This window comes from Corvus moneduloides, chromosome Z (genome assembly GCF_009650955.1).
Source record: "Corvus moneduloides isolate bCorMon1 chromosome Z, bCorMon1.pri, whole genome shotgun sequence".
NCBI classification, from domain to species: Eukaryota; Metazoa; Chordata; class Aves; order Passeriformes; family Corvidae; genus Corvus; species Corvus moneduloides.
The window spans coordinates 11,220,523-11,246,068 of NC_045511.1; the positions used below are offsets into that span (position 1 = coordinate 11,220,523).

The 25,546-nt window shown below is 39.3% G+C and overlaps 1 protein-coding gene across 1 annotated transcript; it reads right to left on the reverse strand.

Moving 5' to 3' along the window:
- Positions 1-715: 715 nt before the first annotated feature.
- On the reverse strand, positions 716-24,265 carry C7 (complement C7). The gene is made up of 18 exons (XM_032096794.1): positions 24,079-24,265; positions 23,730-23,785; positions 22,955-23,030; positions 21,886-22,027; positions 20,944-21,085; positions 20,033-20,171; positions 19,250-19,372; positions 17,840-18,083; positions 17,081-17,194; positions 16,488-16,654; positions 15,249-15,477; positions 14,498-14,669; positions 14,043-14,130; positions 12,689-12,821; positions 11,714-11,905; positions 9,455-9,551; positions 4,354-4,538; positions 716-2,405 (listed from the first exon to the last, which is right to left on the reverse strand). The coding sequence occupies exons 1-18, from the start codon at positions 24,082-24,084 to the stop codon at positions 2,218-2,220; spliced, it is 2,493 nt and encodes an 830-aa protein (XP_031952685.1). The 5' UTR covers positions 24,085-24,265; the 3' UTR covers positions 716-2,217.
- Positions 24,266-25,546: the final 1,281 nt, after the last annotated feature.

Here is a 25,546-nt window from a genome sequence, read left to right on the forward strand (position 1 = left end):
CTAATGGGGCAGGGAATTCACAAGTCAGGCAGGGAAAGGAGTGTGGTATCACAGCAGGAAGGGGAGCAGATCCTTGCTGGACACCTGCAGACTGGCAGGAGGACGGAATGTGTCTGTGAGGAGTCTACAGAGAAGGAGCTGACTGGGCTGAGAAGTAGGAGGGGAAAAGATGGAGTGGGTACTTAGAAAGAAAAAGGAGACAAAAAGGATCTTTGCAAAGATTTAGATGGGTCAGATAAATAGAGATGTCAGGGACGAATGAAGCATCTGAAATGCAGCCTTCATTAATATTTTGGCTGCCTTATCTCAGACTAATTTATTTTATGGACACAGAGAGCTGTTCCTGCTGATGTATTGAGATGATTATCAGGTAACTTTATTATTTCTTGGAACAGGAATTCTCAACATTTCTTGAGGCTCTGTGCCGGTTTTCCACATTTCCCTATGTTTGAAGACATGAATCACCAAGTCACTATTATTTCTGTGCTATCTATCAGGAAATTTCCAGGTGATTTTTTTCTTGCCTTCAGCAGCTATAGAAGCTATTGTTACCCAGTGGACTCATGGTCCAATCACATGTTGTGCCAAATGCCACAAGAAAAAGGTTAGAAATTGTAGACAAGAGACTTAAGACTAATCAAGTAAACAAACATCTGGGTGCTCTACAAACTATTACCTGCTACTCCGGGGCAAATAATAAAGAGAAAATAGCTGATAAATTTATTTGGATTTTATTCTACTTGTTTTCATCTGTGTGTCATTCACAAAAATTTATTATTTGCTCAAAAAGGAAAAAAACCCAAACCCCACCACCCACCACTATTTTCCAGACAGCATAATGGTCATAAATGTCAGGAGATCCTTTCAGTTAGTGTGTGACAACCTTCCCCTCCAACATGGCTACCCCCACAGAGAGAGACTCCAAGGAAAGCCACTCTTGTTCTGGCTTACTCCTTATTGCCAGCATCACAGAAAGCAAAGCTTTTCCACCTGAGGGTAAGGTTTATGCAAGAACGCTACTAGTAGAAACATGATAATCAAAAGAGAATCTTACTATATTACTGACAGAAATAAAATCTGTTGCTGTAAAAGCATACATACATATCATACATGCTGGTAGTACTGCACTTGGCTGAACACCCACTTGCTATCCAGCCCTTTGCCCTTGTTTGCATCCAAGAATAGTCAGAAGGGATGGGACTGCCAGCATGGCTACCAGAATGGACTTGCAATATGTAAGCAAAGATGTCACTGCCCAGCTATGCCAGAGAGAATGCTTAGCTATGTGAGGAAAGAGTGTAGGAGACTTCTTTTATTCAGGAATAGTCTTTGAAGATTATCCAATGGTATCTCCAAGGGGACTGCATGCAGAATGTCTTCATTGCTGTAAAGATGTGTTTTCCCTAATAGCTGCCTTTGAGAAAGTTTTGCTAAGGCAGAAGCCCTCTTAGTGCAACGGCCTTTAAGGAAACCAGTCTTGGCACAAACATAAATACATGTGACAAATGCAACTGAGTTACCTGTGCTTACAAGTGTAGCTCACAATAATAATAATAATGACAATGTAAAATGGTGATTTTTCATGAAGTGGTTCTGTATATGAGAAGCTGCAAGCATAGATGTATTCTCATTGCTTTAATGTCGCATTACTACTAATGCACATTGTTTTGACCTTTAAGTGCATCAGGCTCAACAACAGGTTCAGTTGTGTGCAGACTGTTTGCTCAACTGAGTAGTGCATGGTAGAAAGAAGCTGTTTTATTAAAAGAGAAGAATCATACCTCTTCCACTGTAAAGCTGAGTCTGTATGTTTTGCTAATCTAAATCTACTCAGTGCAAGCATATGTTTCTGTGGCTTTAAGAAAAACATATTTATGATGTCAGACATGGTAATCCATCACTATAATAGCTATTTTGGCAATTGCACTTCAGCAATATTTTTTTAATTCTGATGGAAATATGAAGTAAATCTGCCGGTGGTAAGGCTGGTGCCTAAGCAAGAGCTCTGCTGTGAGCAGTAGTGGCAAGTGCATCTCTGTCTAATGAAGAGCCTCAGGCCTTGATTCAGAACTGACCAGATGCACAGTCTCATCAGCTGCAGTGGATTTCACAGCAGAGCTCACATTTGGCAGAGCAAGGTTCAAAGTATGTCCTGCCCAAGAGCTGACACATTTTGACATATCCCCCAGCAATAAGCAAACTAAAGTGTAACATATCTTATTTACTCTGCGTGTCGCAGGGCCTGATGCTGACAAGGGTGACAGTCTCCCCGCGGCACCTGAGCAGCCCAACCTCGCACTCGGTCATGGTCCGACGAGCACCAGAGCCACTCACTTCAACACAGACCTGGACACCTCCCTCCTCACACAGCCCATCTTCATCACAAACACAGATGCTGGATGCCACTAAACAAAAGCACAGAGGAAAAACACTCAGGATAGCATCCAAGTCGTCAAAAAAACCCCACACAGACTAAAATGTTTCCAGGAAAACTATAAGACTGAAAGCAATTTTCTGGAGTGTGCTCAGCTTTCACAAGAAAGACATGGACCAGTTGGAGCAGAATCTCAGGCAAACACAAAGATGATCAGAGGGCTGGAGCACCTCTCCTACAGATACTGACTGAGAGAGTTGGGGTTGTTCAGCCTGGATAAGAGAAGGCTTTGGGGAGACCTTACAGCACCTTCCAGTACCTAAAGCGGGCTTATAGGAAAAATAGGGACAGACATTTCAATAGGGCTTGCAATGCTAGGACAAGGGGTAATGGTTTTAATCTAAAGGAGACCATATTTGGACTAGATATGAAGAAGAATTTGTTAGGATGAAGGTGGTGAAACACAGGATCAGGTTGGCCAGAGAGATGGTGAATGCCCCATCCCTGGAAACATTCAAGACCAGCTTGGATGGGGCTCTGAGCAACCTGGTCTAGTTGAAGATGCCCTGGGTGATTGCAGGGGGGTTGGACTAGAGGATCTTTACAGGTCCCTTCCAACCCAAAGAGTTCTGTAATTCTATCATTATTTCCCTAACCTAATTCCCTAATTCTTTCAGTAACATTAGCTGACATTCAGGCTAGTGAAAAAACTAGAAGTGGAAACAAATCATGCACTGCTGGGGCTTCCTCTGCTTGGAGAGGTTGATTGTGCTTGTGGTAAAAACTTGTTTAAGGTGCCTCAGATGCTGTACTCAAAGGCTTCTCTGATGTCACTGTTTGAACTGGTCCATGTATCTACTACTCTAGAGCTCAGATAACTTGTAAGATGAGAAATCTGTCTTTGAACACTAACAAACTGATCATGCAAACCCTTACAAGTGGCATCTATATTTTCATAAAGACAGTTTCATGAAGATCAAAGGATCTACCCCTATAAATAATGTGTGTAAATGTATCAGTGACAATCAGGTAAGAAGATTCCACCTGATATTTAATTTTCATAACTGTGTCTTTTTTTGGTGTTGTATGCTTTTTTTTTTTGCCTGTGTTTGTCTTTGCTAAAGCTCCAGACAGTTTTGATTTTTTTCTTGTTGTTGTTATTATTTTTGTCTGTTCAACCCAGCTAGACAAAACAGATGAACTCCTATCTAGTAATCCTTTTTATTTTCAAATTATGACAGTAACTGTGCCTCTAGCTTGGGCACTTCTAAAACCCGAATTTATTACTTCCATCTTCCCATTCCTGGCAACCCTCCATTAAATGCAATGTAGTGTAAGACACTTAAGGAAAATAAATCAGGGAATTTGAAAACTTCCACTGCAGACAGGTTACAAAAAACAGGAATTATTTCCTCTGAGGGAAGAGACCTCACCTTTAATCATTATATGAGAAACTGGGCATAGACAGTGAAGTACAACAGTAAGTGGCTTTCCTAGCTAGCATACAGTAAGATTTTTAATTCGTAACCACAGGATCCTGCTGCGGAGACTGCTTGGCAAATTTCAGGAAAGGATTAGTTACTCCTGCAGGCAGTAAGGATTCCTGCAATTGCTGTTTTAAGGAATCTAAACACGTAGATACAGTGAAAAAGAGTAGGGCAGGGTTTTCACCCAAAGGAGAAAGTGGACCAAAAGGATGATTAACAGGGACTAGGAATAAGCTTTCCCTGCATATAGCACATTTTGTTACAATATCCTGCAGGGTTTTCTTTTCCAGGGTTAAAGATTCCTGCCATGTTTGGACACCAAACACTGGATGATGGTTTGAGCCAACTTAGCAGTGCCTGGTACTTCTGGGAGGGACTGTAGCTGCCGTACCAGGACAGACCAATTGCCCAACTGCTGATGTGTAACTGAGGATAAAGATTTCCTTTTAGTTATATGAACAATTTTGCTTACAATTGTGAAGAATCTCTTACCATTGCATTTTTCCCATGAACGGCACGATCCGCATGGTATTTCAGCTGCCTGGGGTATTTTGCAGTTTTCTGCATCAGTCAGAGAGTATTTTCTGCCCATGCACTCCAAGGCATGCATCTTGCAAACAGTTAAAGGCATGTTTCTCTTGGTTCTTTGATCTGTAGCACAGGCGTCCAGGGAAGGACTGAAAACAAAAGCAGTAATTGCACTATTTAAATGTGCATTATCTTGGTAACTCTTAAAAAGAGCTGAGGGAGTGGAAAACACTCAGAGTCCAGTTCCAACTTCTCTGTTTGTTTAGGTACATCCTGAGTGCAGCAAAGAAATCAAGACATAGACACGTGGACAGTCCAGACTTCTTCCTTTTCCACAGGATGCTGCACCTCAGCCGAGTCAAGATCTGTCCCATCTGAAGGACAGGGATATTACTGTCTTTTTGCCATTGTCCTCAGCAGCAGTGAGAGAGACTTTAGTTAAAAATATTTCAGATCTCAATTATTCTCTAATTTATGACACATGCATGAATATAAGTACATATACAGAAAACACTTCTTATACATATATGACATATACAAACATGTACATATATTAAAATATTTTATAAGTATTTCTTAATTTTAAGGTGTTCAAATATACTTTAAGATTTTTATTCTGCTGTCCTTTAAAATGCTCAGCTTTTACTAAATAATACCTTATGACTGACCATCAGAAACCAAGATATTTCTGGAAACACACATACATATCCACAGAAATTTTATGAAAAAAAATTACCCAGAAAAATTGCTTATTTCTTGAAATACGGAGAGAGCTTTAACACCCACATAAATGAGCTTTTAAAACTCGTAATAACAATTCTTGGACAACCTTAAATGGTGTTTGCTTTGGGGACAGTTCCAGGAAGTTGCCATCATTTGTGCTTCATGGTCTAAAGTGTAGGAGGGGAGGAATAAAACCCTTCCATTACTTCAATTCCAGGAAGTTGTCATTATTTGTGTTTCATGTTCCAAGTGTAAGAGGGGAAGAAAAAAACCCCTTTCCATTGCTTCTGAGTTTTAATCTCGAACTCCTAGCTTCTCCACTTTTTCTCAATGCAATCAGCAGCATTTGTGTGGAATGAACAAAAGAGTGACTATCTGGAGCAGAGCATGCCTGTGCTCTCCTGGATGCACTTTACAGACATGGGTAAGGGGCTTCATAGGGTACCAGAGAGCAGAGATAGGCTCCCAGGTGATGAAGAGCTTTGAAATTCAGCCTCTTAGCCTAATTTTCAGCACAGCACCTCATTTTGAGCTCACAAACATTCACACTGAAACTTTTGGTGTCTAATAGGCCAGTTCTGAAAATCAACCTCAGCTAAAGAGGTGTTGGTGGGGAGAAGAGGCTTATGAGGTAGAGGCAAATGGCCCTAATGATCTTCATGAGGCTGACTGAAGGGGAGGGTAACCCCTGTAGGAGAAGGGAAGAGGAATTTGGAAGATGGAAGTCTAGTAAGAAGGCCATAACTCAAACCTCGCTGACTTAATGTCGAAGCATTAAGGTAACTTTTCTTTCCTTTTTTTTTTTTTTCTTTTTTTGTTTTCTTTTTTTTCTTTTTTCCCTTTGAATTAGGAAGTGGGTTTTGATCTATAAATAAGGCACTAGGGAAAAGAGCCTTCTCCAAGTTTTGGGAATGGTTCTTAGAAAGATGATTTTGAAGCCATTTAAAAGAGCTGGCTTTACTGAAATTTTAAGATACCTGTAACATAGTGCATCTTTAAGGTATTTAAAATACTGTGTGGACTTCATTAGCTGAGCCTGAAAAGTTTGGCGTATCTACCTGTGCCCAAATATTTTTATTAATTGTATTATGTCTCCCACTTAAGTTAGCATCCTCAACCACAACAGGTCCCTTAACTGCTGTGCTGGGTCAAAATACCACCAGGCACCTGATAAAGGAAACAGGTCCACTTGTATGCATTATACTGTTTGGTCATCTGGCTGCACAGCCCCTAAGTAGTGGAGCTCTGATTTTTATGTGAAAGTTATATTTACAGACAGAAGTATAAGAAAAACTCCCTGTTTATACATCATCTTGAATTTTAAAGAACAAAGTGTGTTCCGGGGAAAGCAACTAATCTGTAATTAAATTTCTAAATTATATTTAAAATTGTTCAGATGTCTTCTTTACTTGCCTAGGTGATAAATCTCAATATCTGAGTCTTAAGGTCAAAATCTTGCAGAGAAGATAGCTTAATTTACCTAAAAATATTAAGATCAGACCTTTTCAACAATCTGTCTGCTTTGCACCACATTAGCAACACCCAATAGAGGAAAGGGAGCTAATTTAACCAGCTGCCAAAGTTTGAGCCCAGGAGTTCATGGACCATGTTGCCAAACTCTCACTAGAGTTCAATGCCTCATACTATCTTGAGAGTGGTTTACATATTTGCTATAGCTGGGTCAGCAGAAGAAAGACAGTGGAAATCAACATATTAAGATGAGTAAGAAAAAGGATGGAGAATCTGCACTCATAAGAGAAATTAATAATTTGCACTCATTGCTGAGAAAGTATATTTCCCAGGGCTGGCAACATCCCAACAGTGCAATAAAAATTATTTGAGACAAGGAATAATCCTTGTGTAAAGTGAATGTGAGAAATTCAATACTTTTTACCTGAAAAAATAAGGTTAAGAACAAGAACAATATTTTACTAAAGCACATATTTTGAGAAATTAATTAATATCTGTTAAGTCCATAAATACCTTCTCTCCCTTTCACCTGCAATAAGAGGTAGGAAACTTCTGGTGAAGTGAAAAATCCATCATGCTAGGAATGATTTTAACTTCCTGGAACTATATTTGAGATGAGAAGTTTTAATATAACACAGCCCAAGAACTCTCAGGAGAGACATAGATGCTATGCAAATAAATTTGGAGAAAAAAAAGAGGGGATAGTACTTAAAAATTATCAAATCTCATGTTTCACTGTGGAGATAGTTCTTAGGAGGCTGAGGTTACATCTGTATTAACACACTGTACTCTGGCCCCTTCCATGTGCTGGGGACAATTTACACAGATCAGTGGTGTCCCTCTTTCCTCAGAAGATGGGGACTGCATCAGACTAGAATGGTCTCTGATCTTAGTCACTCCTGAGCTGTGCCTGGGAATTATCCAGGAATTGGTCCTTGTCAGAGGTCTACCAGGAACTTCTATAGCAATTTAGCAGCTCTGGTGCCGGGGATCATTCCCTTGCTGTCACTGATGAGGACAGATGCAGCCTAAGGCATCCATGAGGGACAAATTACCAGCCAGTTCCAGGGTTCTTGTGCTGTTCTGGGCAGTCTCTGTTGCTAGTCTCTTGGAAAGTGAAAGGATGGAGGATAGGCCTGAAACCATGGAGTTCCTGAATTCCCACATGAACTCTTCTTGCTCCAAGCTCTCTTCAAAGAAGAGGCTGCTGTTCAAAGTCACTGCCACAACAAAGCAAGTTAATTCTGCTCTTTGAGGAGGGATCGGACCAAGATCTGCTTACATGCTTTACTCCTATAGCCTTAACAGGCTGGAAGATTAGTCTGCTTTGACAGCTTATGATTTACCCTTCCATCATTAGAGGCATTATTTCAAAACAGTGAAACAATGGCATCAGGTAAAAGGAATGATGGTTATCTATATTCTTGCCATTGTGAAGATAATTATAGAAAATAGAAACACGGGAGTAGTAGATTAATTACAAATGAAGCTTCAATGCATAACTAAATGTAGTTCATTTAACTTCCAAGGTTATTGTGACTCTGCCCGAGGCCTTCCCTAGCTCTGTGACTCCCCTTGTATTCTATGTAACTGACCTCAACACATACATAAACCAGAACTGGGTTTACAGCCATCAAGAGTAAGTATCAAGAGTAAGATACAGTACAGTATCAAGAGAAAAAGAGCAGGACCAGGCTATGTAAAATATTTAGGTGTTTAAGGATAGGAATCATTTTAGATTGCAGAATTATTACAAACCTGGCACTTACCTTTGCATGCAAGACAATGGCCTCAGACCCTAGGGAGCTACCCAGTGTATCTGCATCTGAACTAAGCTCACCAATTTTAATTTTGAGGTGTTCAAAGAGTGCTAATTTTGTCTTAAAATCAGAGTCACCATGCTCTTAAAATCAGAGCACTCTTGGTCTATGTGCCCTCTGGAAAGTACACATGCTCCATGGAAAGTTCTGCTATCTTGAAATCACTTGAGACAACATCAAAGTTTCTTCCTCCTACTACACATGGGTAAGACAAATTTGGTCTGTTATCCTGAAGCTTCCAAACTACTCAGCTCAGTCACATAAACCTGGCCAGATTTCATATCTAGAGCTCACACCCACTTAATAGGAGTGACTTGATAGGAGATGTCATCCAGTCTATGCAAACCAGCCCAGATGCTGGAGTGCTGAGCTCTTTGGCACATCTGGTCATCAGTGCCATTTGGTCTCAAGTGTCTTCCACTGTTACTCCTGTTTTGGTTCTCTTACTTTTGTGTTTCGCAAGGAACTGAGAGACTTACTCATTTCTTTACATTATTTCTTCTGCATTGCTTATTGCAGAATAGAGGCTTAGATAAAACAGGAAATAGCAAACTCTAATCTGCAAGTTATGAGGCCAGGAAAAGTGATGTGACTGGTCTATGAAAACTGCTGTGTAAATATGAGATGAAATTAGATTACTGTGCCTTTCATAACCCCCTCGTCTCTCAGCAGTAAAAAGAAATCTGCTTTATTTCACTAGCTTATTGCTTTGATGGTTTGTGTCCCAAGGGCCTCTGTTTTAACTTTTTCTCAGTCCTCTAAATCTTGAAAATATAATTTTATTTTTTTCCATCTACTTCACAGATCAAGTGAAATTATGCCTTCACCTTCTGTCATCCAACAAATTCCATCACTGCTAAAACCCACTGACAGTTCTGACAAGGCAGGTAAGTGATGAACAGGACACTGATTGAGCTGTAAAGCAAACCAAGTACAACATCTCCTTCTCATAAAAGTAAAGCTTTCTCCTCTGTCATGGACTGAAGACTTAGGAAATATAATTGGTCTTGAATAAAGTGAGAATCTAATCGCCAAATTGAGCCTGCACTTACCCACACTCATAGGGCATTTTGCACACACATTGTGACTGATGTACTTTCTCCCATGGCTGACATTTAGGCTCTGTCACTTCTGGTTTCACACTGGGCACTGAAATAGAAGAACACAGTGATATCAAGGATCAGAAAAACAAGGGTCTACTCTGAAATTATCAGTTGAGTTTAAAAGGCACTGAATTACACAGTCATGATAAAGTCACATCCTACATGGTCATTAAAAGTTACAGGGAAGTAATGAACAGTATTAAAAAGATATGACCCTTTGCAAAGTTACTGTTCAGTAATTTATCCATGGGTCACCAGACATATGGAAAGAGACAGGTACTATGTTAAAGCTTAAACATTCATCTCATTTCTGAAGCAGTTATTTGTTTCTGCCAAATTTAGCACTGCTGAATCATAGCTGGGAACAGTTTTGTCATTAGCTTTCAGAGTCATTGACTTCACTGCTTTCGCTAAAAAAGCTAAGGATCCAAACCCCTATGTAACCCAAATATCTTTTTACACTGATGATAATGAAAACTATGAGTTCCATCACCAATCCTCACTTTGTAACAACTTTAAAATGAAAATAATGGTAATTCTTGGGAAATTTTCATCCTTGCAGATGTACCATTCTTTAAGCAGAGAGTTGTACTCTAAATTTTGCTAAACATCTCTGTAGGTTTTTGTAGCATGTTAACAGCAAGACTTTGCTAAATCCATATGGACACCATTTCTGAGGAGGTTTAATCCTGATTTTTTTTTTTTTAGATTGTGTTTGCTAACATGAAAATTTAGTACTCTAGATTGTTGCCTTTCTTAAAAAAGTATCTCCCTTAAAGATTCAGAGGGGAAATTTTCACCAAAAATCACTGCATTTTCTTCATCTCTTCAGTAGTTGGCTGCATAGTCACTAAATACTCCCATCTAAACATATGTATGCCACTGTGTCTGTGTATACTTATCTTCATAATTTTTACCCTTCTTATCTTATACTCGAGTGTTTAACTGTTACTAATCCAAATGTTGTCCTTTTATTGTTTATACTAATATAATGCTCCCATACAGCCAAGCACAAGCTGTTTCTTTCTTTCTGAAGGGAGAATTTGAAACTTCCCAATTATTGCTGGAATTTGAGAACATGATGTTAGCAAAAGAACCAAAAAACCAAATGAAAATCAGTCACTAAGGCTAAGCCTAAGTAACTGCTAACAGCAGTTCAGCACTGCTACTCTGGCAGTTTAGCAGCAGCGAGTCATTTATGTACAGCTATGCTCTTCCTTCCAAAATCACTACACTTCCTGTTGATGTGTTTATGACAGCAGATGATTCACACCAGGAATCTCACAGGACTGTTGCCTTTTAAAGTCTAAGCCTGACTGTCACCTTCCTCTTTCTGCAGGTGAGGCAATGTCAGCAGCATTGGCTGATAAGGAGAGGACAGACAAGAAATGCAGGAGATGTGCCTAGTCTCCCGCAGCAGTGGCTGTCGTCCCCAGTCAAGGGTCCCCCCAGGTGTACAAGAACATCTGGGACCTCAGGAGAAGATGTAGCAGGCTTGAAGTACAAGCTGCTTGGGTGCCTCTGTGTCACTGATCAGCATCACAGCAGTGCTCAAGAGCAGTTCTTGTTTGTCTTCCACAGTTGGAAAAGATGACTTAGACAGACTTGCTCAAAGCTATAGCCCATTCCCTTTCTGCCACTGCCTGCCCGTATCAAACCAGAGCTTAAACAGCCAACATCATGAACTTAAAGCAGCATTTTCCCATTGCTTCCAGTTCCTGGATATTTATTTCGTATCAGCTGTCTGACTGCCAGATCAGCAAAAGGAGTCACCCAGACCTGTCTTTCTCTGTCACAAGAGGCTCTGGTGCACTGAACAGTTTCTAGATAGAAAACTCTTAAGGTGTAGTTCATATGGTGGTGGTGTTATACAACATGTGAAAAGTGAAACATATTCGGGTGGCAGAATAGACAGCATAAATCCCAGGCAATCTCTTAAAATAGTGACAACACTCGATAGCAATAGGGAAGTGGGAAGCAAAAAGCCTTAACAAAACTTCAATGAAATGCCTTCAGGCATTTTGTTTGAACAGACCACAGAAAACACAACCCCATGTTTTCTGTGCTTCTTGCTGGTGATGTGAGTATGGCTTCTCTATCACTGTCTCAGCAATAGCTCTGTCTATATCTAAACTATATAAAGCTTAGTTGGAAAGAATCTCCAGGAGAGAAACTCCTGCATTGTACTTGAGGACTGCAGTGGCTTACCTGGTCTTTTGCACTGGATAGTCTTCACATCAGGAGACCACTTGAGGCTGGGCTCACACAAAATGGAGTGTGCCCCTTCCAAGTGCATGCTGTGTGGACAAGACAGAGCTATTCTCTCACCGATCTCGTACACAGGTTTCCATGGCTCTCCTTGCAAACCCCCCTCCAGGTCAGGCAGGAGACATGCAGTTTCTATGGATTGAAGCATTTGAGATAGCTACAGTAAATCAGTAGATTACATAAAGCAGTCATGTATTTTATCTTTTCCAAAATTGCTTATCAAATGGAATGGTGAGGTTAGCTGACATTCCTGCAGAAACATACCAGTCAGGATATTAACTCATCACACCAGTCAAACATGCAAAACTAAGGACACCATCACAGTATCTTCTCCTACTGCCTGCAGGTGCAGCTCTAGCTGTATGAGGGCTTTCCTGTCCTTAGGACTCATGTTTCTGTTCAGGGTCCCCTACTAGGCAATAGCTTCCTAGTAGAGGGACATCATACATATGGAACCCTACAGGGGTCTCTCATAGAGGGAGACCATGTTCTGGTACACAAGGGGATGGCCTTTAAACAGCGTGGAGTGGCATTTGTGGGCAGTCAGTCCTGCCTGCAAGGAGGAAAGGATCCTGTTGAACTGCAGTGCTGAAAATTCTCATGGTTCTTGCATATAGCCCTAGCACTGAAGTAAGCAACAATGTTTGTTTCCACAGAAAGTAAGTCCTGGGCTGGAATTCAGTCTCCCTCAGTTTCAGCCTTCCTTAAAACTAGACTTTATGGGTGTGTTTCTACTTCAGCATTACAACATCTGGATTCACAATAAAAATAAATTTAGACCTGATTATGTCTAGGGAACTAAGAAATACAGGTGTGTCTTTTCCCCCATTGTAGTTGAAAAGCAAATGTTCTGAGATGGTCCACTGGAATTCAGCAGTGGAATTGTATTTCAAAACAAGAATCAGTTAGACATACCCTGGCAATATCTCTCTCCAACTTGCCACTGTAAATTACTGCCACACTTAGCAACAGGTTCACCAACAAGAGAATATCCATGTTTGCATGCATAAACAATGCTTTTCCCAACAGGGTAGGAGTTTTCAGCATTCTGAAAGACAATAAACAGGTGAAATTTTGGATGTAAAATATAAGAACTACCAGCAGCACTGAATTCCCTTGGATTCCAGAACTCGGTAGCTGAGGAGAGTGAGAAGTATTATTGCTACTCTACAATGCACTGATCAGAGAGTCTGGAATATTGGGGGCAATCCTGGTTATAAAATCACTAAATGTGATCAAAAGGGGCATGAAACTCTAGTTAGTGCTCTCTTGATGGTGTATAAACAAACTGCAAATATGGCTGTTATCAAGCATTAGCAGGGCAGGATAAGATCTTGAACAGCCTTGGGCTGTGGGGAGAGCAGTGGAGAGTATATGGCTTTGCCAATATTTAGGACGGCATGTTATCAGATTTCTAAAAGTTAACATGATGGACTTGAAAACACAGGTTTTTCTCATTTTATATCCTACTGTCTTCTAAGGAGAGATCTTATGAAAAATTAAGACTACTCCATGAATTTCAGGATTACCTTTGGTCTGTGAACCAAAAATATCAATATAGGAGACAACTACTCATTACCAAAAAAAAAAAAATCACTAGCAAAAGAGGAAGGGCAAAATTTTGGATTTTTCCTCAGGTTGCAGTTGTGCAGAGGCAACTAATGGATTTTTAACTAATCCTTTTATCTATTTATTGAGCAAAGAGACTTATGACAGCCTGATAACATGAAGAAGGCATAATCCATTCCTCCAAGGGAGGAATTTAGTTCCCCTCGTTAAATAGGCCTAAGCTGTGGTGACCCAAGTATGTTACCAGGACTTCGTTTCACCAGGGAACAAGAAAGTAGAATAGTGAGTTACAGAGAGAAGATTCCTAAAATCTGTTTATAATTTTGTTATGGACTTCCTGGATGACTGAGCATTTTTTCTCTCTAGTTTGCTGTGATTTTATATGTAATCCATGTGGCTCAGCAAATTTTTAATACATATATGGAATAAAGGAAAAGTAGATGACTTTTCTCTGTAGGTACCATGGTCCAGAAAAGCAAAGAGTTTTTTCTGGTTTTGGAGGTGGGGCTTTTTTGGTTTTATCCAATTTTTAGTATCAAGTTTTGGATACTGTCATGTACAGTGAAAAATGCTGCAAGAGCTGCTATATAGTAAGCTTACCAAGAGAAATACAAATTTGCAAGTGAACATCTGTATTAACAATACAAAAGACATTGCAGGTAGGGATAGAACAGATAACAGAGCAATAGAAATAACTTACTTGAACAAATCCATTTTCTAAGAGAGGAGGAAGTGAACAAAATTCTGTAGGATTTATGGATAAATCAAAACAGTGTGGTTCAATCAAGCTATGAAGCAAACAAAAGTACAGTTTAGTTTGAATTTAGTCTTCTTTCCTTTCAAAATGCTACACCTCTCAGTGAAGCCCATTTTCAAGACTATTATGCATACATTTACATCATGATTATATTGAAATCAGGCACTGCTAGCTTATCCAAGAGAGCAGTAAATAGAATGCTGTCAAGTTTACTGGCTTCTACCTCATTTTCTAGCCTTATCTTGTATGACATTCGCAGCTTCTGAATTTCATTTTCTTTCAACTTAAATATTAAAGCTCAGTAAGTGATCTCCTTGAATTTGATAGTTTATGCACCCCTCTGAAAAAAAATTTTAAATCTTTCAGCAGTTGTGCCCCAAGTGTTTTTTATTGCTTACCGAAGATGCTGCAACTCTTCATCTTCGCATGCTCTGCTTTCATGCTGCTCTCCCAGGCAGGCCTTCCCACCACCACGCGGGGATGGGTTGTTGCAGGTTCGACTCCTAGATTTCTTTCCTGCTGAACAAGGACTCCAGGAAGACCAGCAGCTCCACTGTCCATCAACAACACCTGTGCAACATTTGGGAATATTTGGTTTAATGCGAAAACCACTCTCCTTAAACCACTCTCTCTTTAAACCATTTTCTTTGAGTGGTTTAAAGGCACAGGCTGTTCAAAGTTAGTGATGACCCCAACTGTGCCCTTACAGAAAATTCCAGATTGCAATAATCTAATCTTCCATCTTCCCCCAACTTTTACACAGTTTAACAGAGGCTATATATTATCAGATCATGAGAGAACATAAAACCAGCTATCACCTACTACTAACTACAAAATTAAAAAGTAAAATTTTTGAAATCATTGACAATTAATTTAGGATATGTACTTACTTACAGATGGTTGCATTAAGCTGTTAGTATTGTCCACTGTATTTAACACCGATAATAAAATGGGCCCTTTGCTAAGGACTGTTTAGCTAGACATGCTAAACAAAGACTCAGGCTTGGCATGACCCACCCCATGCTGTTTGTTTGCAGTGATATCTCACCCTAGCAGCCACTGCACGGGTATGCAGTGTGACAGACAGACTCTGGAAGCAGGAGAGAACATTTTGCCACTTCTAAACTCCCAGCTTTAAAGAGTGCTGACCTGGCTGATCTTGCACGAGAGCTCCCAGCTCACAAGCTGCTCCAAAGGTGTAAGGCTTGCAGTAACACACACACTGTGTTCCTTCCACAGCCGTCTCACCACCGTTCTGGCAAGGCTGACATTTGCAGGGATCATTTTCAGCCATATATTCTTCAATGGCTTGTTTTAGGTAATGCTTTTTGACTGAGGAACAGGGCACTTCCTTTACCAGCTCATACAACGGTGTTAGCTACACAGAGTAGGGAAACAAGCATATTAAATAGTTATGATTGGAATATAAGAGTTTATAAGCACATTTCATCACGCAAAATAATTTGTGACATATGCTTCTGCACATGGGAGTTAGCACGTTAGTTGCTGTAATTTGCTAATTAGCTAAAATCTTATGTTAGTATTTAATATTAGCCTTTTTATGAAAAGGCAGTTCTGCTTAAAAGCATCCTTTAAAGCTACTGGTATATCAGTCATGTTTAAACATATTTGAGCTATGAGAATACAGTTGACATAAAAGTACAACACAGACCTCTAATGTACAGTAACCTGAATTCTCACCCAGCTGTTCCCAGCATAAAAAAAAGGACATTTAAAGAGCCCACTATGGCATTTAACTGAACAGTGATCAAAGGTAACAAAAATTGAAAATAGTTTGCCTTTAAATTGACTACTTCATGATATTGTATGCTTTTACATTTAGCTGAAAACTTCCTAATAGAAATATTTGGGATTTATACCATTCTTGTTTATGTGGGCAGTTCCCAAAAGGGACATAGACAAGGTAGCAGTGAATAGAGCTATGCCCAGCTCTGAAGTGTCTGAGCTGGAGAATCTCCAGTTATGTTAAACTTCTGGGTGCAGAGTGGAGGTGGAGAGATAAAAGGGATATGCAGAAGTTGGCAAGTGAAGTGGAAGCCACACAGACATGCCCATATGCGTTTCAGGAAAGGGGCTACCTCAAATCTGGTCTTTCTCCAATGCTAATGTGACCCTCTATTCCTAACCAGAACTCCACTAAATTCACTGACGGCTGGTATTGACCTGTCAATGGACTTAGATTTCTGATGCACCTGATCGTACTGGCTTTGCAGCACTTTCTTCCTGAGTATTTTCCTTTTTTACAAAATGATATGAAAACAAAATGAGTGTAGACCACGGTATGATTAATCACCAGCTGTAGCTTAGTAATTTTTCCCCTTGAGGTGATCCCATCTGCTCACCTCTGCTTCAGGAAAATAGCCTTACCTTTTTTTTAATTACTCTGGGATAGTCTGTCACTGATGCAGCCCACAAGGTGTACATCCGACTGTTCCCAGCAGGATTATCCAGGTCTAGATAACTAAGGCCAGCAACAGCACCTGGGCTTCCTCCTTCAATATAAGGGTCTCCTTTAATTTTATTACCACTGCTTCCTGCAGATTCAGGATAGGAAATACACAAAGTATAGGCATTGCTATGTTTACAAATGGAAATAGAAACAGTACACACAAAAACTCTGTTAGCAAGTAGTGAAAGAACTCACTGGTACAGTTCAACCAAGCCCCTGTGCCTGGATCAAGAGCTCCTGCACTGGTCATATATAGGAGGTATCTGTTTTTGCAGGTGTCTTGGCAGCTCTAACTTAGGGTGTCCAGGAAAGTGCTATTTAGTGGGAAAGCATTAGCAATAATTGACAACTGCTGGAGAGCCTTTTAAGCCAGACACTTGATGTCTGGGTTCAGCATGTTAGGACAGAATTCAACAAAGTTATCAGCACCTGCTCCTCATTTTGACAGCTATTTAGGATGAGATGACAGATGGATACATGACAACTGTGTGAGTCGCTTTTGAACATTTACCTGAAGAAGTCAGTAGAAGTTCATCTAGTTTGGTGCATTCCTTTTTCTTCTTTCTCACAATGAGTGCATTCCAGCCTGATGAGGTACACTTGTACAAGTCTGTTATGCTGACACCTGCAGATAATCCATCCATCCATTAACAATACTGTACACAGAAAGTTTGTTGGATTCATTTCCAAGTTTCCCTCTGGCTAGAGAGGTCATGAAGTACTACACTTAAATTAGAAGGTAACTAACTAGGATTTGTGTGCTGTGGGAAGATCCACACATTGCTGAAGCTTATGGATGAAGGCACAGAGGTGTGAGGTGTATTTGGGAACAGTTTACAGCATCATTTATTTTCTCAGCAGTCCCTTACAGCACTGCTCCAACTGATTGCCATTATAAGCACCACTCTGATGTTTGTTCTGTTTGAAATTTCTTCTGGTTTACACAGTTTTTTACCCAACCTTCATCTCCATGTAACCTTTAAGCTTTATTACTGTTTGAGATTTATATTCAAGTTTAGCCTGAGAAGGTCCTAAACTGACTATCAATTTTTTGCTACCCAGAGCACTGCAGGTCACAAACATGGATCTAGAATTAAATGCCATGGTTTCAGCACGTTTTATAGTCTTCTTTCTTTTGCCCATTAAGAGAATGTGGTAACTTCTATAAGTCTGTTACTTGATTTTAGACATTAGCTGGAAAAACATGCATATAAATCTTTATTCTTGATTACTGACTTTGCTTTCTGCAACAAATAGTCTAGTACTCTACCTTCTGCTTTCATTTTGTCAGTATCCATATAAAAAATAACTTTGTAATGTCCTCCCAGAGACCCAGACTGTAAGAAGTGTGTCCCAAAGTGTTCAATAAGTCTTCGGTAGACGCTGTACTCGTAGACAACTGGAAGGTTGAACAGCTCCTTCCAGAAAGGCTCCGCAAGAGTGAGAAAGTCTGGGCGGTTGTTAATAAACTGAGCAACTTCCACACTGTTCTCAACAACCATCAGCTGCTTACTCTGGGGGAAGGAAAAGCCATCAGTCATGCTCCATGTCACTATCTGAATGGCTCCTAATAGCCAGATGGCACACACATTCTGTTGGCAACTAACCAACAGCTTTACAGAGCTGTTAGATATGTCTAAGCAACACAGTAAATGCAAAAAGAACACCCTGAAGTCATGAAATATGGTTGGACCTTTATTTATAATTGCTGCAACATCTTTCTTTTCCTCCTGTGTACTTAAAAACTAGCATAAAGACAAGGTAGAAAGGAGAATATCACTCTTCAAAGCTAATGGTGGCTTTCAGAATCAGAAGCCTGGCAGAAGAAGGTTAACAAGCTTCGACTGAAAGAAAACCACAGGCAGTACACTTGGTCTTTGCACTGTTTTGTCTAGGTAAGCCTTTTGCTGTAATGGGCTCTAGCCATTTTGAGGATGCTGCTTAATTATAAAATCGGATATCCCTATACAATACTGTTCACTTCTGACTCTCAAAGGTGCTTTTGAACTTGGTTATGCTGAGTCTCAAAATATGTCATTGTTAGTGTCTGCTTGGGTGGCATAAAATGCATACATTTTTTACTTGATTTTATTTGCTGTAAGATAGAGATTGTACTTCATAATAGAAAATTACTCTCCAATTATTCATCTAATGTTCCTTTTAAAATAAGTTAAAGGCATAACCACTGTGACATCCTGGCTGTTAAAGAGACCAGGTATCTCTCTTAATGGAGTTCTACTAATGGAAAATGCATTATAAAATAAGTTAATTTTAACCACAGAATTATTTCAATCTTTTTGCTCCAAGATACTGACCAAAAGGTAGCAGAAAAAAAAAGGGGGACAATAAACCACTTGAAAAAAAAAAAAAAAAAGATGAATCAATTATGACAAGAAGCCAATGATTTCTCCCTTAAATAGGGAGAAAAACAGATAGTAAATAAATAAATTACTACTAAATAGGTAAGGCAGAGGAAGAAGAAACAGCAGCCAACTCTTCTGGATTGATAAACAAACCAGTGATCTCTTTTTAAAGGTTTTATGGGATATTTACTGTCATGTACTTTGTGCCAAAAATGTCTTTATAAAATAAACATTTTCATCTCACTACAAACATACATTAATAAAATGATAAAAATATTTATGCAAAATATTAAGCTATAGTGACAAGTTATACATACCTTTTGCAGATTTTCATTCTGTGTGTGTTTGTATCTGTTTGAATTTTCATACCTATCTATGCGTTTCATATAAGACCAGGTGCTGTTGAAAAACTCATAACTGAAATCATTCTGAACTTTAACCTAGAAGGTGAAAGATAGACGTCTGTATGAAGAGGTTTGTGTAGGATTTAAAAATGATAACTTACAGAGTAGAGCAAGGCCTTACTGATGCAAAATAAGTTGATATGTTTTTCAGGCTGAATCCATTTTAGATTTCATAAAAAGCACTGCACACTATCAGAAAAACTTGGAAATGCATTCATTCATAGATATATACATATATATATCTCTCAAGTATTTATGCTATGAAGTAAAGTACATTATGGATTGTTTGGCATGCTTTTGATAAATGTGAGAAAAACCAAATCACTGAGACAGTGACTTCAAACAAAACATCTCTGGAACATCTACACAAAGCAAGTCAAAGCCCTGTATTTCACCCCCAAAGCATTTCTTAGGGTGCTTCAGGCCACTGCTTATGCTAAGGAGATTAGCTTTACATTCAGTCTAACTGAGAGATTTAGAAATCACATCTAAGGAATTAATCTTTTTTTTACTTTTTATTTCAGCAAGACATACACCAATTTGTATTTCAAAATAATAAGCAACTGCAGAGAAGGTACAGGTGTCAGTGAGCTGTGTTTAGGGAAGTGTACCTGCCAAGGGCCCCTGTAAGCTTTGTATCATTCTCCCAGTTTGAATCCTGACGTAAATACAAAGCTATGCTTAATGGAAACATACCTGAAAATTGTAAGCGAGAACACTTTCACTCAGCCTGTAGTATTCTCTCCTATCGCCGCTAAAGACCTTTCTGCATTGCCCTCCAAAGCTTTTTGTATGAATGACTCTTCCTTTAGTCTCACCAATAATAATATCAAAGCTACGAGAAGAAAAAATATGCCATTAAGACAAAGATGACAGAGCCATTATAACTGAGTGCTGCATCTGCAAATCATGATCACAGGCTGATTTAACCAAGGGGTTATCACCTGATAGATTTCTATACATGCAGAACTGCAGTATGCACAGCATGTTACAACATTGAAAGTGAAATGTTGGTCTTATTTGTCAACAAAAATTAACACATCGTTGTCTCTATAGATTAAGACATTCATATCTATCTCAAGTGATTTTAAGTTTTATTGTTTGAACAACTGCTGCCACACAGAAAAAACAGGGCATGTGTTTCAAAATGTGGGGGGTTTTATTATATCGGAAGTATATTACATAACAAGTGATAAAGCAACACCACAGAAACTTAATTATTTTGCCAGGTTGCAGTTGGGATTTATAAACAGAAATCCATGTGAATCTAGAGTGCTAAATGCAACAGCAATGAACAAAAAGAATGAGCATTGCTGGCTCATTTTTCCATGCTGAAGATCGTGTTACTAGTTGAAACTTGATTTCATATCTTAATAGCTGTCTTTCAACAGCAGGAACAAAAGACTGAAAGCTTTATTCTGTGCTTCAAGTCAAAGGACCTGTTCATCCTGCACTGAACCACTGGCTTGGTGGAAGCAGTTGTACTGAACACTTGCATATGGGATGTTTTACCATAAGCCCAGGAAATCTACCTGTACACCCAGAACTTGCAAACACATCAAAATATAAGTGCTTTTGGTACTACTGAGCCCAGCACAGAGCATTACCCTGCTCCTGTGAGTTCTGAATTCAGAGGCGTTTTGTCAATATCACATACAGTTCTCTTCTCTTCACATCGATCTTCATCTGCACCATCCTCCTCACAGTCCTGATCGCCATTGCACACTAGGGATCTGCTAATGCACTGACCTAAATCAGAACAAACATGCATCAGGAAAGAAGTGTTTCTTAGTTTAAAAATAGATCACCTAAAATCAAAGCAGAGGTCCTATTAATCTACTACATTAATTAGCATATTCACTCCCATGATGAACAGCCTGTGCCCACGAGGCCTTGTGGAACATTAAATGTGGACATAAAGAAATAGTGCACAGCACACTCAAGAGAGCCATAGCCATTCAAGGCTTATGATATATCAGTGAAACAGTTGACTTCTAGATCTACTTCCTAAGCTTTCACCCTTTGACCCAATCACTTGTGATTAACTATGATTGTCTCTCTAGTAGCACCAAAACATGTTCATCATGGTCCTTTGTGATAAATGCCTATCTACGAGATAATATGCTCTTCTGTGAAGGTAATGGGAGCCGCTTGGATGCATTTTATGGAGCATTAGTTTCCATGATCCAGGTCATTTCATGTTTGGAAATAGCCTAGAACAGCTTTGAGACATCAATCTAAGGTTGCATTCCTTAACTACCTTCTTATAATGAAAAAACCTCTTCGCTGGGGCAAATGAGTAAGGCAGAATGAGTTAGAGAGGGTACCAGGGCTACAGCATATTATCTTCAATGCTCCTCAATACTCCAGATGAAATTAAAAACATGCATAATCGAGGCTGGAAACAAAGGAAACATTCACCTAAGTCAAATTCATCTGTAGATCAAGAATTCTGCAAATACATTGCCCATTTACTAAAGTTGAAAGATAACAAGGTTATTTTCTTAACTTCATGACCAGAAAATATTGAAACTGGTCTTGGATGGTACCTGAGAAACACCTGAACCGATCACCACAGCCATCTTCCGTTGGGCATCCCCTTCTGGGGGTGCATGGTCTTGTTTCAAAGGCATCCCCAGAGCACGGGTTTCCTCCATACTGGCCATAAACTGCCACTGTCCGTCTCCTAATCTGAATGCAAATCAAAGGAGATCTTAGAAAATCCTGATGCAAAGCCAGAATAGTTTGCTACTGTGAAGACAATGCTACTACTCTAGACATTCACTATTTTTTCTAAGAACAACCACACCTGGTATTACCATAATATGGTAGCAAACTCTCAAGTTAATAGACAAGTCTTTTATCTACAAGGTCTTTAAACTGGTTCATGAGCTTGTCTTGGTTTGTTCAAAAATCTAATATGTAATTGAAGGCAAGAGAAAGCTGCTAAGAAATTTAGGTGGGTTTTTTTGCATTTTTAATAGGACTAACCATGCCTGATATGAACTTAAGTTCTTCAAAGTAAACAATGTCATTAAGGAGGATGATAAAATCTTACATCAAGTGGGCTAGATCTTGTTTCTAAAAAAAGTAAGCACTGTCTCATGGAACATCTTTAATTTTGACTAATCCCTCCTTAATTGATATAACATCAAAGTAAATGAGAAGGAAAATCAAAAGCATCTTGCACATCAATAAAGTTGCAGTGTAAAAATCACCAACTTCTTTTCATTGAAGGTAATACTTTGCAACCAAGTTTTCTTCCCTTGTGACATGATGCCACTAATGAAAAATCAGTGAAATTGGCACAAACCAGCATCAGTGAAGGAATATCTGTGTTTACCAGACAGTTCAGCTGAGCTTTTTGAAACTATCACCAAAATAAAGAGAGCACAAATTATTTTAAAACATGAGCGTCATAGCCTTGAAAGGAAACATATTGGGACAGACTGGAGGATTTATCTTCTTAGTTCTTTGGTCTTCAGCCTTCTTGTTCTGCTGGGGCTTTTGTCTGACACCTGATTTGGGGTTTTAATGATAGAGTGGCTTGTTAATTACTGGAGAAAAAAGTATATGCTTATGAGGTTATGAATACAGAAAAGATGTGTCCATCTATACCTGTTTTTGAGTACAGCCATTGCACTCCGACCAAGGGCCAAAAGAATTCCAGCGGCAATGGACAGGAGATGAAGGGCTGCTCCAGTATTGGTTTTTGCATTGCAAAAAAACCCAAAACCAAAAACGAAACAAAAAAACCCAAACAAACAGAAACAAACAGAAACAAACAGAAACAAACAAAAACAAACAAAAAAAAAATCCAAAGGAAAAGAGAAAGGAAGATCATCAGGGATTGCCATCCATAACCATGAGTGCAAAACTTTCCTAAAAGGCAAAGCAGACCTTCAATAATAATTAGAGGTATGATCAGGTTTAAAGCCACTTGTATTAGCTTTTCTTGTGCAAGAATGAAATCAGTCCCAGCTTGGGCTTTCTGGCCATCGAAAAGAAGAAACTAGACACATACAGCTAGCCTAAAGATCAGCACCAAAAGAACTGCCAGTTTCCATGGGAGGCATCGGGGGTTCGACCTGTCCCTGGGACTGGGGCTGGCTTGGGGTAAGCTGGGCTGTTTCACAGACATGGGTTGCTGTGCCTCACACCACCACTGTGCGCTCTCTTCCCCAGGGCTGGCTGAGTCCTCTGGGTAGAAGTTAAAGGACAACATAATGTCCCACTGCTGTCCCCACTGGTGACAGTGGCAGAGCTGACACCGAACAATGTGTATTTCTCCCAGGAAATATACTTGATGACCCCTTGAAGCTCTGTCCCACATCACGCACCACAATTATACATGCTTAACCTTCAGCATGTAATTTATTAAATAAATTTTCACCTGGAAAAAATGGGAAAGAATCCTGAAACTTCCAGCAACAGAAAAATCCCGAGCACCTGAAAAGAAGTAAAAGCAAATTTACTTTGCTTTTCTGCTTTTTCCTCCCTTTTTAAGCTCATGCAGTTGTTCAAGGTTTCTGCAATCTATACACTAGTCAGCTTAAGAAACAAAAGGAGAATGTCACACTGATTTTCTCAGCTTTGTTGTGCAAGTTCTCATTTTTTATTTTTCTTCTTTCTTGCAATGCTGTCCAATTACTTTTTTCAGCTATTTCTCCATATAAATTAATATTTCACTGCACTTTCCATATTCACTTCATCAGTACAAATTAAGTAAGCAATTGTCTTACCTTCATGTTAGACAAAATACTCAGATATACAGCAATTACCAGGGAAAATGCACTTCCAGCATTTTCAATTTGGATGCCAAAGGAGTCAGTCAGTCTGTCTGTTGCTGTTCATCTCTTCTCGCTCTGCCTTGCTATTCTGCTGTTCTTTCCTTAAAAGGGGTGAATATTGCCAAGGAATTTTAACCTTAACTCATCTAGTCCTCTCTAGGGACGCAGCCTGCTTTGGGAGCTGCTCAGTATTTTTAAGACATATAAATCAAGGCTTGGATATATTAACTAGGGCTGGCAGAAAATTGTGAGCACTTACTGAAAGAAGAATCATCTTTTCCTTATCTTCTCTCTCATAGTTTCTTTCCCCTGAACAAGACTTTTGAGAAATCCCAGGCCACATACACTACACCACAGCTGAATTCACAGCTGCAGCAGGAAGAGGTGCTCTAGAATAAAGCTGATGTTGCTAAGGTTTCATTATAAGCACAGATCTTCATTCTCCACTTCTGCAGTCATGCTGATTTTTGTGTATTGGATTTCACATGAAAATCAGCTTATGGATCTGAATGCAAGTTTTGGTCAATTCTAGCCTGGTTCTGCATGCTTTTTGTGGAAATACTCACACAAAAGTAAGAACACTTAATTTTCTCTTTCCTCACCCTGCCATGTCCTCTTATTTTTAGTTTTGATTTTTTTTTTTTTTCACTTTTCAGAGCTGATCCATTGCAGTAACAGCATGAAAATACCACCGCTGGGGAAATTTACCTTCATTTATCCTAGAGTACCCCAGATAAACCCCTCATGGAAAAGTAGCACCTCTATGTGAGGGCTCCTCATATACTAGATCTCAGATACTACACCAATTTTGAACTGCTTGCACAGTCCTCAGAAAGCTAAAAGCTTCATGTCATAGCATCACAACATGGTGAGTTCTAAGCCCTGCACTCTGTTGGCATGGTCGGCTTTCCTTAAGGAGATCCCTAGATCTTGGGTCACACTACTCCATTCATGTGGAGGATACCTATGGCCACTCCTCAGAGCCAATTTAGATGAGCCTGTCTTTGGAACTTTTCAGGTTTAGCAACTATGAATATCTTTGATAATGTAATTCACAGACTTTCAACACTTCTGTACATACTTGATTGCTTTTCATCAAAATCCTCATGCACCTATTTAATTTATGACCAATTTGTGTAACAATGACAGTGGTCATTTGCCTTTAAGGGAAATTATTAGAACAGAGTTAAGACCTTTAATACCTGTCCCAGAATACAGGAACTGCAAAAATATTTTATCTATCCAGACATATGTCTTGATTTTTCAGTCAGCTGTTTCAATGGCTTAGATAGCAATTTCACTTTCTCTAAGTATATAATTAGCTATAATAACCCTCAAGATCAAGATATACTGTAATTTGGTCCCAAACAAAATATGCAAATAAATATAAAAGAGGACAAGTAGAGCTAGAAAAGGAAGT